The 14618-nt window shown below is 28.3% G+C and overlaps 1 protein-coding gene across 1 annotated transcript in view; it reads right to left on the reverse strand.

Moving 5' to 3' along the window:
- The window catches only part of jef (major facilitator superfamily domain-containing protein 6 jef), a 40758-nt gene that overhangs the window by 5729 nt on the left and 20411 nt on the right, over positions 1-14618 (reverse strand). The window contains exons 5-10 of the mRNA XM_011497861.1: positions 11648-11873; positions 11442-11564; positions 5435-5704; positions 5102-5360; positions 4255-4548; positions 59-165 (exon numbers count right to left, since the gene is read on the reverse strand). Coding sequence (XP_011496163.1) covers positions 59-165; positions 4255-4548; positions 5102-5360; positions 5435-5704; positions 11442-11564; positions 11648-11873 — 1279 coding nt within the window. The remainder of the gene's footprint in view (positions 1-58; positions 166-4254; positions 4549-5101; positions 5361-5434; positions 5705-11441; positions 11565-11647; positions 11874-14618) is intronic.

Below are 14618 nucleotides of genomic sequence, written 5' to 3' on the forward strand. Positions count from 1 at the left end.
CGAACTTCAATTCATGCTTCTCGTATTGAATGTGAATATTTGAATGTTTTTAATTTACCTGGAAACTTCTTCGTATAATTTCGTCATCTCCTTTAGTGATATGATTGAAACTATATCCACCTATATTAATATTACTTAAAAAGGGATTATTTGAATTTATTAAACCTGAAAGAAAAAGTCGAAATAAATAACGAATTTAAAAATTATTTGACAATCAAGCTAATTATTTTAAATTCAATATTTCATAACTTAAATATTTTATTTAACTATTCCATTAATTCAAATAGCTATTTAATTAATATGAATAAATATTATGAAATTATTTTAATTATAATTCGTTTTATGATTTTGATAATTGTTCATATTGATTTAATTTAAGTATGCATTATTTATAATCAAATTAGATATTATATTGTAAAAACATATTGGTAAATTTTTAAATAATTTTCTAATCTCTAATAAAATTTCTAATATTAATAAATATACATATATTCCTTATGGCAGCTTTTAGCTAATTAAATGTACTTTATGTTGACTAAATTAATATATAGTAATAAGCACAATAGTTTACAATTAATATGTTACATCGGTAGTAATAAAATAAGTATATATGTAGCAGATTCAGTGGGTAATGTTCCCCATGGATTAGTGGTGATCCCTATAAGGAGATTTGAATACATTAATATCATTTATATATTTTTTAAATCGGTATTCGCTTTTCAAGATTATTTTTCAACTTTAATTAATTTTTGTATAATAACAAATATTAACATGAACTTAATTAGTAGTATTAAATAAACTATTAATACTTGAATATAATCTAAATCTAAATTATAAGGATAATTGAATATAATCTCAAAAAATTAAAGTACAAAAAGGTTGAAGATATTTTTATAGAAAATAAGAATTTATCACACAAATATGTGTAATTATTATTGAATTTCTCAAATTGAATACAATTATAGCACAATTGGAATACTATATAACATTAGAAGTTCTATGAACAAAAATAATTTCATCTTAGTTGTAAATAAAACACCGAAAACTAACACGAAATAGTAAATAAAATATTATATTGAAACTTAATAAACATAATTTCCTAATTAATTATTTTATTTATTAGATCAGAAATCCGTAGAACAATCTTATATCAATACAAAATAAGCATACATATACTATAATAATTTTTTACGGCTATGGGAATTGTTATTCATTGAATATACGGTACTAGTAAAAATATCAATAGACCTTTGTACATTAGCAAGAGATATAACGAAGATCAGAAAATGCTTTATACATTTTCTATTTTAACGGAAAATTTATGGAACCAATGCTTTACTTTTTTAATAATTTAAAATGCAATAACGTGGTACATAAAGCGATAAAGAAATAATTTAAAATCTACAATCTTGGCAATTAAAATGTAGAAGTTTTTGAATAAGTAAATTAAATAAATTAAATTAATTTTAAATTAAGTTTAAATATATTATATTATAATTATAAATTAATAAATTAAATTAAGTTTAAGATAAAAAAAATAGTTGAAACGGTAAAAGCGAAAAGTATCATTTATTGTTATATGTACTTTACATATGATCAGTTGAAAATCATCTAGAATTTATAAATTTATCATGAACCAAGCAATTTGCCGAACTATCTTTAATAGAATTGATTTCTAATCTAACTTATATATATAAAAAAATACACATAATTATACTTATAATACTTATTATGTACATATTGTAATTATACTTGTACATTATGAATCAGCAAATGGTACGAAGAATTTAGTGTTCAAACAAATTTTGTTAATCGAGACAATCGAGATTTACAAAATTTGTAAATCTTGGTATATTATTTCGAATGGCAATTAATAAATGTTAGCATCTATATTTTTAGAATAATTAAAATAAAGAAAATGAATAAAGATTAAGAGTTAAGGCTTAAACAAATTTTCAATGTTATATAATAGACATTTTTAAATATTTATAATAAGTAATATTATAGTATATATTGATAACTTCGTATTACATTTTTTTTTATAAATTTAAACGTTATCTAAGATTTTTATATTATATTTTTAAATTTTCTACTCTATTAATAAAATATTATAATTATAAATAATATCTGCTCGATTTTAAAGGTTTAGTTTATGGCACGAACTATCATTTCAATGTCCAGTGGATTAGTCTCTTGGCAGGATAACTTTAAAGGAAATAATAATTGACAAGGCTGAAAAAATATCATGTATTTAGTAAAAACAATGTTTATTATTTGTAAATGCTTATAATAATATTGCAACTTGGTATAGATAGAGATTATTCTATTGAAGTAATGAGGGTGTGTTCTTGTAGTTTTGATTGGCGTAGACTCTATTGATGTTACTGTGTCTTGTAATTGAGGTTATGCCGATGTTGTAAATATCAGCTGATGTAGCCAGTCAATCATGCTTATGAGGTAGCATGAGAAAATGGTGTTTGAATCAAGTATGCTTGATTTATTAATAACTATACTTGATATGGTGTAAGATGGTAAATGGAATTTATTAAGTAATCAATTGTGTCTTTAATTATTTATGGGGACAGTTACATAATCTAGCCACAGGTAAGAGTGGTTAATGATAAGAATTATAACTCTTGAAGTACTTATTGATCTGTATTTATAGTCGATTAATCGATCTGTTGTTGTTCTTCCTGAACAACGTGCTTAATGTATAGCGACACTTGTGTCAGCTGTTGAGGGCCTGTACGGTGTCAAAATGTTAGTTCGAGAGAGCGTAAGTGTGCCCGATTGACTCTAGTGGGCCTGTACGATGTCGAAGGGTTAGTTCGAGAGAGCGTAAGTGTGACCGATTTATTCTTGTGCGAGATGTGACTAGTTTATTTATTAATATAAAGAGTGTACCTTGTGTGCTGTAGACTAGGTGTATTAGTTACTGCGTAGTTGTTGTCCCCTTTGATTACTATTCCAATTGGCTTCACTATAATCAACACTAAATCTGCCGACTTTCCTTTATTAATGCACACGTGTATTATTAACTTGAATTGCTGAATATATGGCCACGTATCGTTTTCACAGTATACTGTAACATTGAGTGGCAGTTACACTTAATTGAGCGCGAGGAAAGATTACAATGAGCTTGCCACATGGCGGGCTGCGCTTAAATATGATGCAGCGGATGCAACGCCGGCAACAGTGCCGCGGTGAGTCGTTTTCCAGAAAATTCTTTGTGGCGTTTGAAAACGAAGCTTCTAGAAGTTTCGTAGGCGTTCTTTCTTTGTGAGATCTGATAGTATATTAGATTTGAGATCGTAAAACTTGCTCGGACTTGTCGAGTTATGTTTATAAACATTCGCCCGAGTCCGTGTGTCGGTCCAAACGCGCGTGCCGTACGCCGCACAGCGCGTATGACCTACTTTTTCTGAAATTCATGGAACTGCATCAATTCCGAACAATATCAATTAGAATCTTTCAGTAGATTGGTAGTTAATTTGGATTATCTTATTTTTATAACTGAGATTGTATGTAGTAATTATGGAATAAAAACATAAAATAATGATTAAAATTTCCCCTTAAAAGTTATTCAAATATAAGAGAAAGGACATAACTGATCAAAAGTATTGAAAATATAATTTTTCAAATTATTGTATATTAAAATGTTGTAAAAATGCAACTATGTTTTAAATGACTTACTTTTTTTAGTTAAATTGATTATAATTAATATTGCAATTTAACTAAATGCAGTATCAGCTATTTTAAATAAAAGAATGTTATATTAATTTTCGTTAAAGAAATTTAAAGACAACATTAAGTAGTAAAATTATTTGCTTTTATATTAAACTACATATGTTTATATATTCAATGAAAGTAAAATATTTAATAGCTGTATAAATTAGATTATTGATATTAGATATTGATATTAGATAAACTTGATAAATAGAAATTCTATGTATCCTGTATGTTTACGTATATTTCAAGAAGCTAATTCAGACTCAGATTTCATCATTAGGTTAGTTGACACATTTAAAACTAAGTATTAAATCAAATTTAAGCATACAAATTTTATTATTATTTTTTTTATTACTTATGTTGTACCAATTTTTAATTTGAAAAGCTATGGTTCAAAACAAAATAAGTAACATACATGTAATATATTTACTCATAAAATATATATTATAGTTAGGAAATTGTATATTTTAGTAATAAATTTGTATACTTATTATGTTTTATAATTGTATATTATTTATTAATTACCTCCGTTTTCTCTAGGAATATTTAAATTTCCGCTAGAAGTCTGATAAGTTGCTCCATAACTAGATTCTTGATTTGATAGTTCATGTATGCGATTCGAACTAAGTGCTCTTGGAATAGCATTACTAGGTACGCCGTGAGGAGCTAAATGCGTTACTTCTGCTACTTGATGCGGATCTTCTGTCTGAGGTAAATCTGATACAAAACCAGTGTCTTTTCGGTAGAAATTTATAAAAATAAATGCAGCAAGTACTATTAAACATAATAATCCATACGCACGAAATGTAGCTGTAGTACCTGTTAATGCAATAAGACGTATATATCTTTATGGTATCAAACATAGTAAATATAGTCAATTTATATAATCGTATATACATAAAATAATTAAAATGTTAACAATGAAAAATAAATGAATAATTTCGAAATAATATTTAGTTATATGTACTCTAATTATTATGATTACAGTTTATTTTCTGACAAAGTAGCGCAAGCTCGTACATTCATTCCCTGTTTTAAGAAAAAAGACTGCCAGATATCGTATTATATATAAATTAACTAATATATTAATATATATATAATAACAAATATTTTAATTAATAGTTTGTTTTTATCTTGATTATCAATTAAAGAATATTATAGAAAAAATGTAGAAAACTATTATTAAATTATGAGTTCATCAACAAAATTTTTCCTACCTTATTGTTGATGATAGTATATTTATAAAATGATATACCTACGAAAATATACTTATTTATTTTTGTATATTAGTTTTTATAATTCAATTTCAATTTATAATCATAATTAAATATATAAAATATATTGTTAAAAATACATATATATATATATTTACCATAAATTGCAACAAAAATTCCACCAATAACTGCTCCACAACCTCTACCTAATCCATGGTGCAATCCTTGAAGTACGCTTTGTGCATTTGATCGTAGGGGTGCTGGAGTATTGTGCGCTATATAACTACAACAAGCAGCCCAAACAGCAGCATGTGTTATGCCTTGAATAAACTCAAATGGCAAAACCCACCATGGATTTTTTAACCAAGAAATATATAAAAATCGTATAACGTTTCCGCCTAATCCAAGACAAAGTACCTAAATTATAGTATTTTAATTTATTTAATTTTCAAACTATTTAATATATTATTTAAGAAATAAATTATACATACCTTGACATGGCCAATTTGTCGAATGAGTCTAAAACTGAAGAAATAAGCGAAAATTTCGGAAATATGATTAATAACTGAAGCGACACCAAAAAGTGTTGGAGTTCCACCATAATCTTGAAGATGCCAAAAAAGGAAAGTGAAAATAAGACCTATACCAAAACCCATATACCATGCAACAAATAGAAAAGATGCACATTTAAGATCCTTAAATTGCTTTAATATTGTTACCCATTCTGGAATTTCTCGTGTTGTTTGAGCAAATATTTTAGTCTAAAATAAAAATAAAACATTAAAGACTTGTTAATAGATTAATAAATTTATACATTTTGTTTTAGTTAATAAAAACGATTAAAAAGTTAATAGAAATTAAAGAAAAAGTTGTATTCAAGAATTTATAATCTAAATGCAGAAATAATCATTATTGATGCCTAATTTTTTTTGTTACTATTTGTGGAATTATGAAGTTTCATGTTTGTGATATGCGTATTTCCAAAGATTTACTAAAATTTTAATTTGTCTACTCTTTGTATAATTATTTCTATAAAATACAATAATTTAGTGAGTATTTTCATTTAAAATATTCTTTATTTTCTTCTTATTTAATTTGAGATTATGTATACAGATATTCATAAAATAGTCTCATGGGACTCAAAATCTTAGAGCACAATAAATAAAATGTGACAGTATATTTACTTTATAATATTAATTTATCATATTTATACTTATAATTATATATATATATATGTAGTACATTATATTAAAATTATATAATTATAAAATCTTATTTTTTATATAAATACATTCTTTTTTTTATGTTGATAATAAGTTAATTCATTTTTAATTAGTTTGGCCTTCTCCTTGATCTTTCTGATTTTGGTTTTTTTGTTTCTATGTTTCAGCATCATATAATAAATTATTCGAAAGTGTTTAAAAAAATTATAAAGAAATTATTTAAGAAATAAAAAAAATTAAATAGTTAATTTGATTACGATTTGTCGTTTGAAGTCGTTCATTAGTTGAATGTGTATTTTTATGTTTTATAATAATTATACTTTTAACATATGAAAGAAATTGAAAAATTATAAGTTATTGCTATACAGCAGCAGTTTCTACTATGATATAAATATCTTTATTACTATTGATGTTAAATTTTCTTCAACATTCAATAAACCCTATTTCAGTTAATTAAGCAAAAGTTTAATTTAAAAGAAACAGTAATGCTCTTTATAGATCATAAGTTTTTAACCTTTTTCAAATATTTGTATTCATACTTCATACACTGTAAAAATATATGAACTATTAATTTTTTGTTCTCATTAATCCATGGCAAGTATTTCTTAGATTCAATAGGTATATTTACTATTTTGTACGTTCTTTAGAAGCTTCGATTATATATTTAAATATATCTGAACACTGCAATTCATATTGTAACTTTACTACTTTATTTTATTATACTGAAAAGAGATATTAAATCTACTGTTATTCGAATTGTTATTTTTTGGCTCGAACTGCCAAATTCAATAGTTCAGTCTATTAATATCTCGCCGTAGCAATACTTAGGAAATAACACATGTGAAAGGGCTGTAAATATGTATATTGTGTAACTTCGTTTATGACATCGTTTCTTTTGCTTTATTAACAGTTACAGTATTGTAGTTCTATGTTCACTTCTTGTGGAAGAGAGAGAATTATTGTATTACAATGATGTGGTTGCTCCTTGGTAATGGTGGCGATGTCGTTGATGATGTCATTAGGATCAGTAATGGATTTTGTGTATTCCGTGAAGGGGAATATGACTTATTGAATTCTATGCTGACGTTGTAAAGGTCAGCAAGAAGAGTCGACCATCAGGGGAGCATGGAAGGTGGTAGTGGTAGTTAGCAAGGAAAGTCGGCCATACACATAAGAGGAGTATGGAAGTAACTGTGTGCAAGTTACTCTCAATAAAGACAGATGATATACCTTCAAGTGTAGAAGGATCAGATACAATGCTTTGTATCGTCAACTATTATCTAGAATAGCAGTCAACCGTAGATGGATTGCTGTCTGTGTGCACTGGAGAAATAAACGAGCGTTCCTTGCAATGGCTGCGTTGAGAGAGCGTGTGTTGCGTGACCTTATCCTTGTTGTAGACTCCGTGCGATATCGTGGCTTGGGCGGAGATGACTGGCTAGGACGAGTGACTAATTGTGAAGAATAACTAATATCGTACACTTTATGACTACCGACACTATGTACTGAATGACTGCTTTATGTTAACTACGTGGAGTCTTGACGCGCACTTCCCGAAGTATGAGTATGGCAACTAACTCTAGCTCGAAACAAGCTTTCGGCTATTCGAGAATTCGGTGAAAGCAAACTTCAGAAGATTCGAGACGTTCCCGTTGTTTTAGATAATTGGGAAATTAATGTAAGAAAATGTAAACATTCTGAGAACCGAAAGCCTCGAATAAAATGCTCCAATTTCGAACAACTTTATAATATTATATTCACTGGTAAAGAAGAAATAGATACATAATTAACTTTCATTGACATACTTTTATAAATTACGAAGTCTTAAGGAACACCCTTCATTATAATAGATTATAAACAAGTATAAAACTTTGGATTATCCATAAAAACTGGACGTCTTATTTATATACTAGTAAATAAATATATTTATATAGTAGACTTATCTATATAATAGTATTTAAGATAAATAATTTTCTCAAATGAAATTTTTTTACAAATTTATAAATTATTCAATGGATCATGTTCAACAGTTCCATTTATTCATTTTGAAGAAATTCTTCAAACAAAAGTAATTTCAAAATATTTTTTCATGAATTCTTTGAATTATGCTCTATTTTATATTTTTCTATATTTTGGTCATTACTGTAGTAAGCTGTAAATAGCAAACAAGTTAATCCGAAAGAATAAAATATAGGTCAATCGTGGTAGAAGAAATTACTCTGTCATGAAAGTCATTTAGAAATTTATAACCATTACAAATAGGAATATGTTGTTAATGTAAAAGATTCACAAAAATTACAAAAAAAAAATCTTTGATGTTTCTAAAAGACTATAATATATGACTATGTATATTGTTTTAAATAAGGATGATCGATAAGAATAAATATAATTATTATAATTTTCAATACCAATCTACTATGTAATAAAAATTGCTAGAGTTAAAGATTACTGTGCTATTTCTGGATTAATTATAATAATATAAATTAATTGTAATAAATTTTATAAGAATGAAAATATGAATAGCATTTGATTTTAGCGGAATTAAAACATAGTATTTAAAATAAAATCAGTGATGTATAAAAGTCCATATTCTATTTACGTGTCCTGGATTAAAATATCAAATTTTAAAACAGCAAAAAAAATAGGAATCTCTAATTTACAATATATTATATAATTTCTTCACAATATTACTTCATTTATAGTTCTCCTACATTATATACAAAAAACCTATTAACTGATAAATATAAAATCGAAAGAAAATTTATATTTTTTCACAAATGTATCTAATGAAATTTATTTAACAATAAAATGTATAAGTGTTTCAAATAATCACTTCTCTGGGTATATTATATTGTTTATGTTTAAATTGCAACTTTTTCACACATCACACCAAACATTAAGAAATTCTAGATTTCTAACATTTACAAATCTAAAACCAGGCTATATATATGTGTGTACGTTCTAAAACTATTCACCAATTAATAATATCTGCTTTTAACAGCTAAATCAAGAAAGTTGCATGGAAGTAAAAATTTGAGAAAAATAAAAATCATTTGAAAAATATTTGTGTTCGGGATTGATGCAGTCCCATGAACTTCAAACAAAAGAAAGGTCATACACGCTGTCCGGCGTACCGCATGTGCGCCTAGACTGACCGCATGTGCGCTTAGATTGGCCGCATGTGCGCCTAGACTGGCCCGCACGTACGAACCGGGACGGGTGCTCGACAGAATATTTACAAACAAAACTCGGCAAGCCCGAGCAAGTTTACGACCCGAAATATAATATACTGTAAGATCACCCAAGGGTGATCACCAAATGTAAGATCACCAAACTCCTACTTTCCTCTCGTCGAACATTCTCGAAGGTTCTAGATTTTTCCTTCGACGCCTCGTGTAAGAATTAGTGCAACAATGACGATGCCTTGTTGCCAGCAAAGTGAGCCGCCGCGTGGCTATATAAGTGACGCACGCGGCGCGTCTCGCTCTCTTGCTGATGATACCGCTTGCTGAAGATACCTCTCGCTGAAAATCATCTCTTGCCGTACCACCCTCGCTCCACTGCGCTTGCGGCTAACATCTTGCCGTGACCCGATCGCAGTGACCGACCACAGTGAATCGATTCAATCATCTAGCAGTAGAAGCCATGGCACACAGGTCTCGGTCTGCCTTCAGCACGACCGCCATGAAACGGTCGGTATTTTCAGCAGAGCCGCCACGGAACGATCAAGCCTTAGGCTTAGCAAAAATAGGACACACTTACGTTCTCTCTAACTAACCCTCGACATCGTACAGGCCCACTAGAGTCAATCGGGCACACTTACGCTCTCTCGAACTAACATGCTCAGCAAGCTGACACAAGTGTCGCTATACATTAAGCACGTTGTTCAGGAAGAACAACAACAGATCGATTAATCGACTATAAATACAGATCAATAAGTACTTCAAGAGCTATAATTCTTATCATTAACCACTCTTACCTGTGGCTAGATTATGTAACTGTCTCCATAAATAATTAAAGACACAATTGATTACTTAATAAATTCCATTTAACATCTTACACCATATCAAGTATAGTTATTAATACATCAAGCATAATTGATTCAAACATCATTTTCTCATGCTACCTCATAGGCATGACTGACTGACTACACCAGCTGATTTTTACAACATCAGCATTACCTCAACTTCAAGATACTTAGTCATATCCATAGCATCTACAATAATCAAGAATACAAGCACACACCCTCATTACTTCGATAGAATTATCTCTCTCTACACAACAGTGCAATATTATTATAATCATTTACAAATAATAAACATTATTTTTACTAAATACATAATATTTTTCAGCCTTATCACTTATTATTTCCTTTGAAGATATCCTGCCGAGAGACTAATCCACTGAACTATTGAATTGGTAGTTCGAGCCATAAACTAAACCTTTAAAATCGAACAATTTGGAACCTCTGTTTTAACAGTTGGGATTCAGTTTTTTTATATATAATAATTTTTACAAAATTTATTATTTTATTATTTAAATCAAGAGACTTTAATTCATATAATTTTGATTTAATTAAAAAAGAATAATTAAAATTAACTAAGTTATCTATTTTAAATTATTAATAATTTAATGATAAAAATACAAAATAGAAAAATAGATAAAAATTACATGTTTTCATATTAACTAGTCTTTATAATTTTCCGAAATTGATAAAATATGTATAATCTACAATGTGAAATAAAAATGAAAAGTAAAAGTATGAAAAATAAGTAATTCTAACAATTAAAACATTGTCCAAAAAATGTGAGAATCAAGTTTTTAAATCAACAGAATTTATATATGAATAATTAATATTTTATTTAATATAAGTTTAATATATAAGATTAGAGTGTAGCATTAAAGGAGAATGCATAATATTTTCATAGTCATATATTTATCTAAATATTTTCACAAAACACTACTGCAGCTATTGTCTAGGCTATTCTTTAATGTATTTTTAAGTAATAGCTAGGAATTTAAATTATAATTATGATTCTTTCAACAATTTTTCGTATAACTATGTGAAAGATGATATATATATATATATATATATATATATATATATATATATATATATATACTTTGCAACGAATCAAGAAAATTTTTTGTATGATATATGTGTATATATGAAAATTGTTACTTGGAAAATTTTATTATTCAATTTATTCAAATGCTACCTAAAGTTAAATATAAAATAAATTAACAAATAAAATAACATTAAATAAAACCGAACCTTATCTTCTGTAAGTTGTGGTGTCTTTATTGAATCCTGTAAACCAGGAAGATTCAATTGTTCAGAAAGTTGATTTTGTAGTTGTTCTTCCCTTGTAATTTCAACTGGAGATTTTTGTACATGCTAATGTTCAACAAATATATAAACAATATTTATAATATTATATGTAATAGGCGAGATATGAATTTAAAAAAACCATTTCTTACTGGTTCTATTGAAATCGAATCATATTTAAAATTGATTTGTGTAGCAGTTATAAGAGCAGCACCCATTAGAACGCTAAATATTGCAAAACAAATAGTGTAGTTCTTTTCTTTGGCATCAGGCCCACATGGATGATCAGGAAAAGCCGTGCTATGATCTAAAGCAATACCTACAAAAAACATAGCTAGGCCCCAACCTAAACTTCCAAACATGCGTTGATGACCGTATCTGTTTAAAAAATTATTTCAGTAAATATAGAAACATATATTGATATTTAAATAATAGTTATAAAACAATCATAAATTTTAAATAATTTGGAAATTTAATATAATGATTTGTATACAAACCAGTACGAGATCTGATATCATAATTACTTAATTAATACATACATCTACCTATATAAACGGAATAACTCTTAAATTTGAGACTTTCAGAGAAAATTTGATAAAGATTAATTAGCTTGATTACCAAAAGTGGTTTCTATTGATGTGATAACGATTGAACTGGTTCTATATCAATACTAATTAAGTGTAATACAATTGATTCTTTTTTAATCTAAGATAATTTAGTATTTATATATGCTTACAATATTATTGTAGAATTTGCATACACGTCAGCTTTATTCATACTAACTTTTAGAATAAGTTATAATCTTCAAACATAACTAATTTATACAATATATGCTATTTATTATGCTACTTAATAAACAAATTTTATAATCAAATATATTTAACAAATATATTTTTATTCTTTTAATGTTACTAAAAGTTATAAATAATTTTTGATAAAATAAATAATTAAATTTAAATTAACAAATAAAAATGTTCGTTTATTGACATAAATACGTGAAGACGACATGTCAAGTAATCGCGTTTCTTTATTAATGTATTTCTGATTATTAGTAATTTACTAGAAATATATTATTTTTATATTCTTTTCATATAATTTTTCACTTGATTTTCATTGGTAATATCTATACATTTATTATCGTTTTTCTAGTTTTCATATTAATATCTGTTACGGATTACAGCAGTTTTAAGCGGAATGCAAAGTGGGAGAGGAGTGAGCGCGCGAACATTTGTTTTGTAAACATTGGCCAACGGACCCAAAGAATGCTTCTAGCCGAAAAACTCTAATACGACTATAATTCCGAGAAGTAATAACAAATGAACCCTACGAGGCTATGCCCTATTGACGTCACGACAATTAGCGGCATAGTAACAGCCACCGATGCGCTATCGACGCAGCCAGTTCGTACGAGAATATGTAAGGAGCTGCACGTGTCGTGATTGCCCTGCTAGTACCAATCATGCACTCTTCACATTGGGCTCGCTATCCAACCCTGCCATCGCCATTGGGAGGCCAAGGCGAGCATCAAGCAACCCAAGGAACTAATAGCGATGCCACAACTATACTGGCGCCCACGCCCCCGTAAGCAACGCAGACGCTCGTTCCTTACTACTTCTTACTAGTTAACAAGCACTCATGACGACAGGACCAGCAATCTACACTCGCGGTTTACGCCCGCATGTAAATAACGCCGACGCTCGTTCTTACGACTACTACTGCAACGGTTCTTGCCAACTCAAGTAAGATGCGACCAGACGCCTTTCTTACATCTCACCTCTACACCGCGGTTTACACCCACATCGAGCACACGAACGTGCACCAATACCACCACTACCTTTGAGCTCACGGACACAAGCAGTGACGTCACACGGACGTTCTCCCACCACTCCGTACACTGCAGCTCACCCCACGCCGGCTGCTAAGACGGCACTAACTTGCTACCCCTACCACCACGAGTCTCCCACTACACTACTCAACCCAAAGGAAGAAAGAGAATCACGCTCCAGACTATCAAGAATACACGTACAGACTTATCGCCACCAACATTAATGAAGAAACACTGATCTATTCATTCTTCATACACTCATTCCGATATTCATAGATTATTAACTATTCATTATTTATTATATTTAATAAAAGAAAAGACTATAAGCATTAAAGGCAGTATTGAATAATTGCATTGCCCCTTCCACTTGCCAGCAACCCTCCACCCACCATCATAAGGAGGTTTTTAGTCTGATCCCAGACAATATCTATTATTCATTATTCTAGTGAGTACATTTAACATATATCGCTAAATTATATTTTACAAGTATTTTTCGATGTTTAGATATTTTTGAGATTGTTTTAACTTCAATATATATCAATAATATGCAATAACGTAATCCGATAATACGATTTACGTTGTATTCTTATTTTCTTACATATTTGAGGGATTGTAAAAATTGGATAGGTTACTTTCTAATTTTAAGTAAGTACGTTTAACGAACATATTAATTATATCGTTAATATACTTCCAATGATATTTTTATGATTTTTATTATTTAAAATTTTTATGTTGCTCATTATAATCTAAAATTTATGAAAAGTTCATAAAAAAACAATATTTGAATGTCAGTCATTGATATACTTTCTTTTTTCTTAACTGAATATAAAATATTTGATAATATTATGAATAAATTAAATCATCTAATTATATTACAAATGATTAATAAATAATTCAAATATTTATACATGGTAATAAAAGTAATTGTTTGATTTTAAAAGTTTAGTTTATGGCTCGAATTACCAATTCAATAGTTTAGTGGATTAGTCTCTCGGCAGGATAACTTCAAAGGAAATAATAAGTGATAAGGCTGAAAAATATTATGTATTTAGTAAAAACAATGTTTATTATTTGTAAATGATTATAATAATATTGCACTGGTGTGTAGAGAGAGATGATTCTATCGAAGTAACGAGGGTGTGTTCTTGTAGATTCTATGGATATGACTATCTTGAAGTTGAGGTAATGCTGATGTTGTAAATATCAGCTGGTGTAGTTAATCAATCATGCTTCTAGTATCTTATCGTATCTTGTAGTAGCATGAGAAGATGGTAGTTGAATCAAGTACGCTTGATGTA

Source organism: Ceratosolen solmsi, unplaced genomic scaffold, assembly GCF_000503995.2.
Source record: "Ceratosolen solmsi marchali unplaced genomic scaffold, CerSol_1.0 scaffold47, whole genome shotgun sequence".
Lineage (NCBI taxonomy): Eukaryota > Metazoa > Arthropoda > Insecta > Hymenoptera > Agaonidae > Ceratosolen > Ceratosolen solmsi.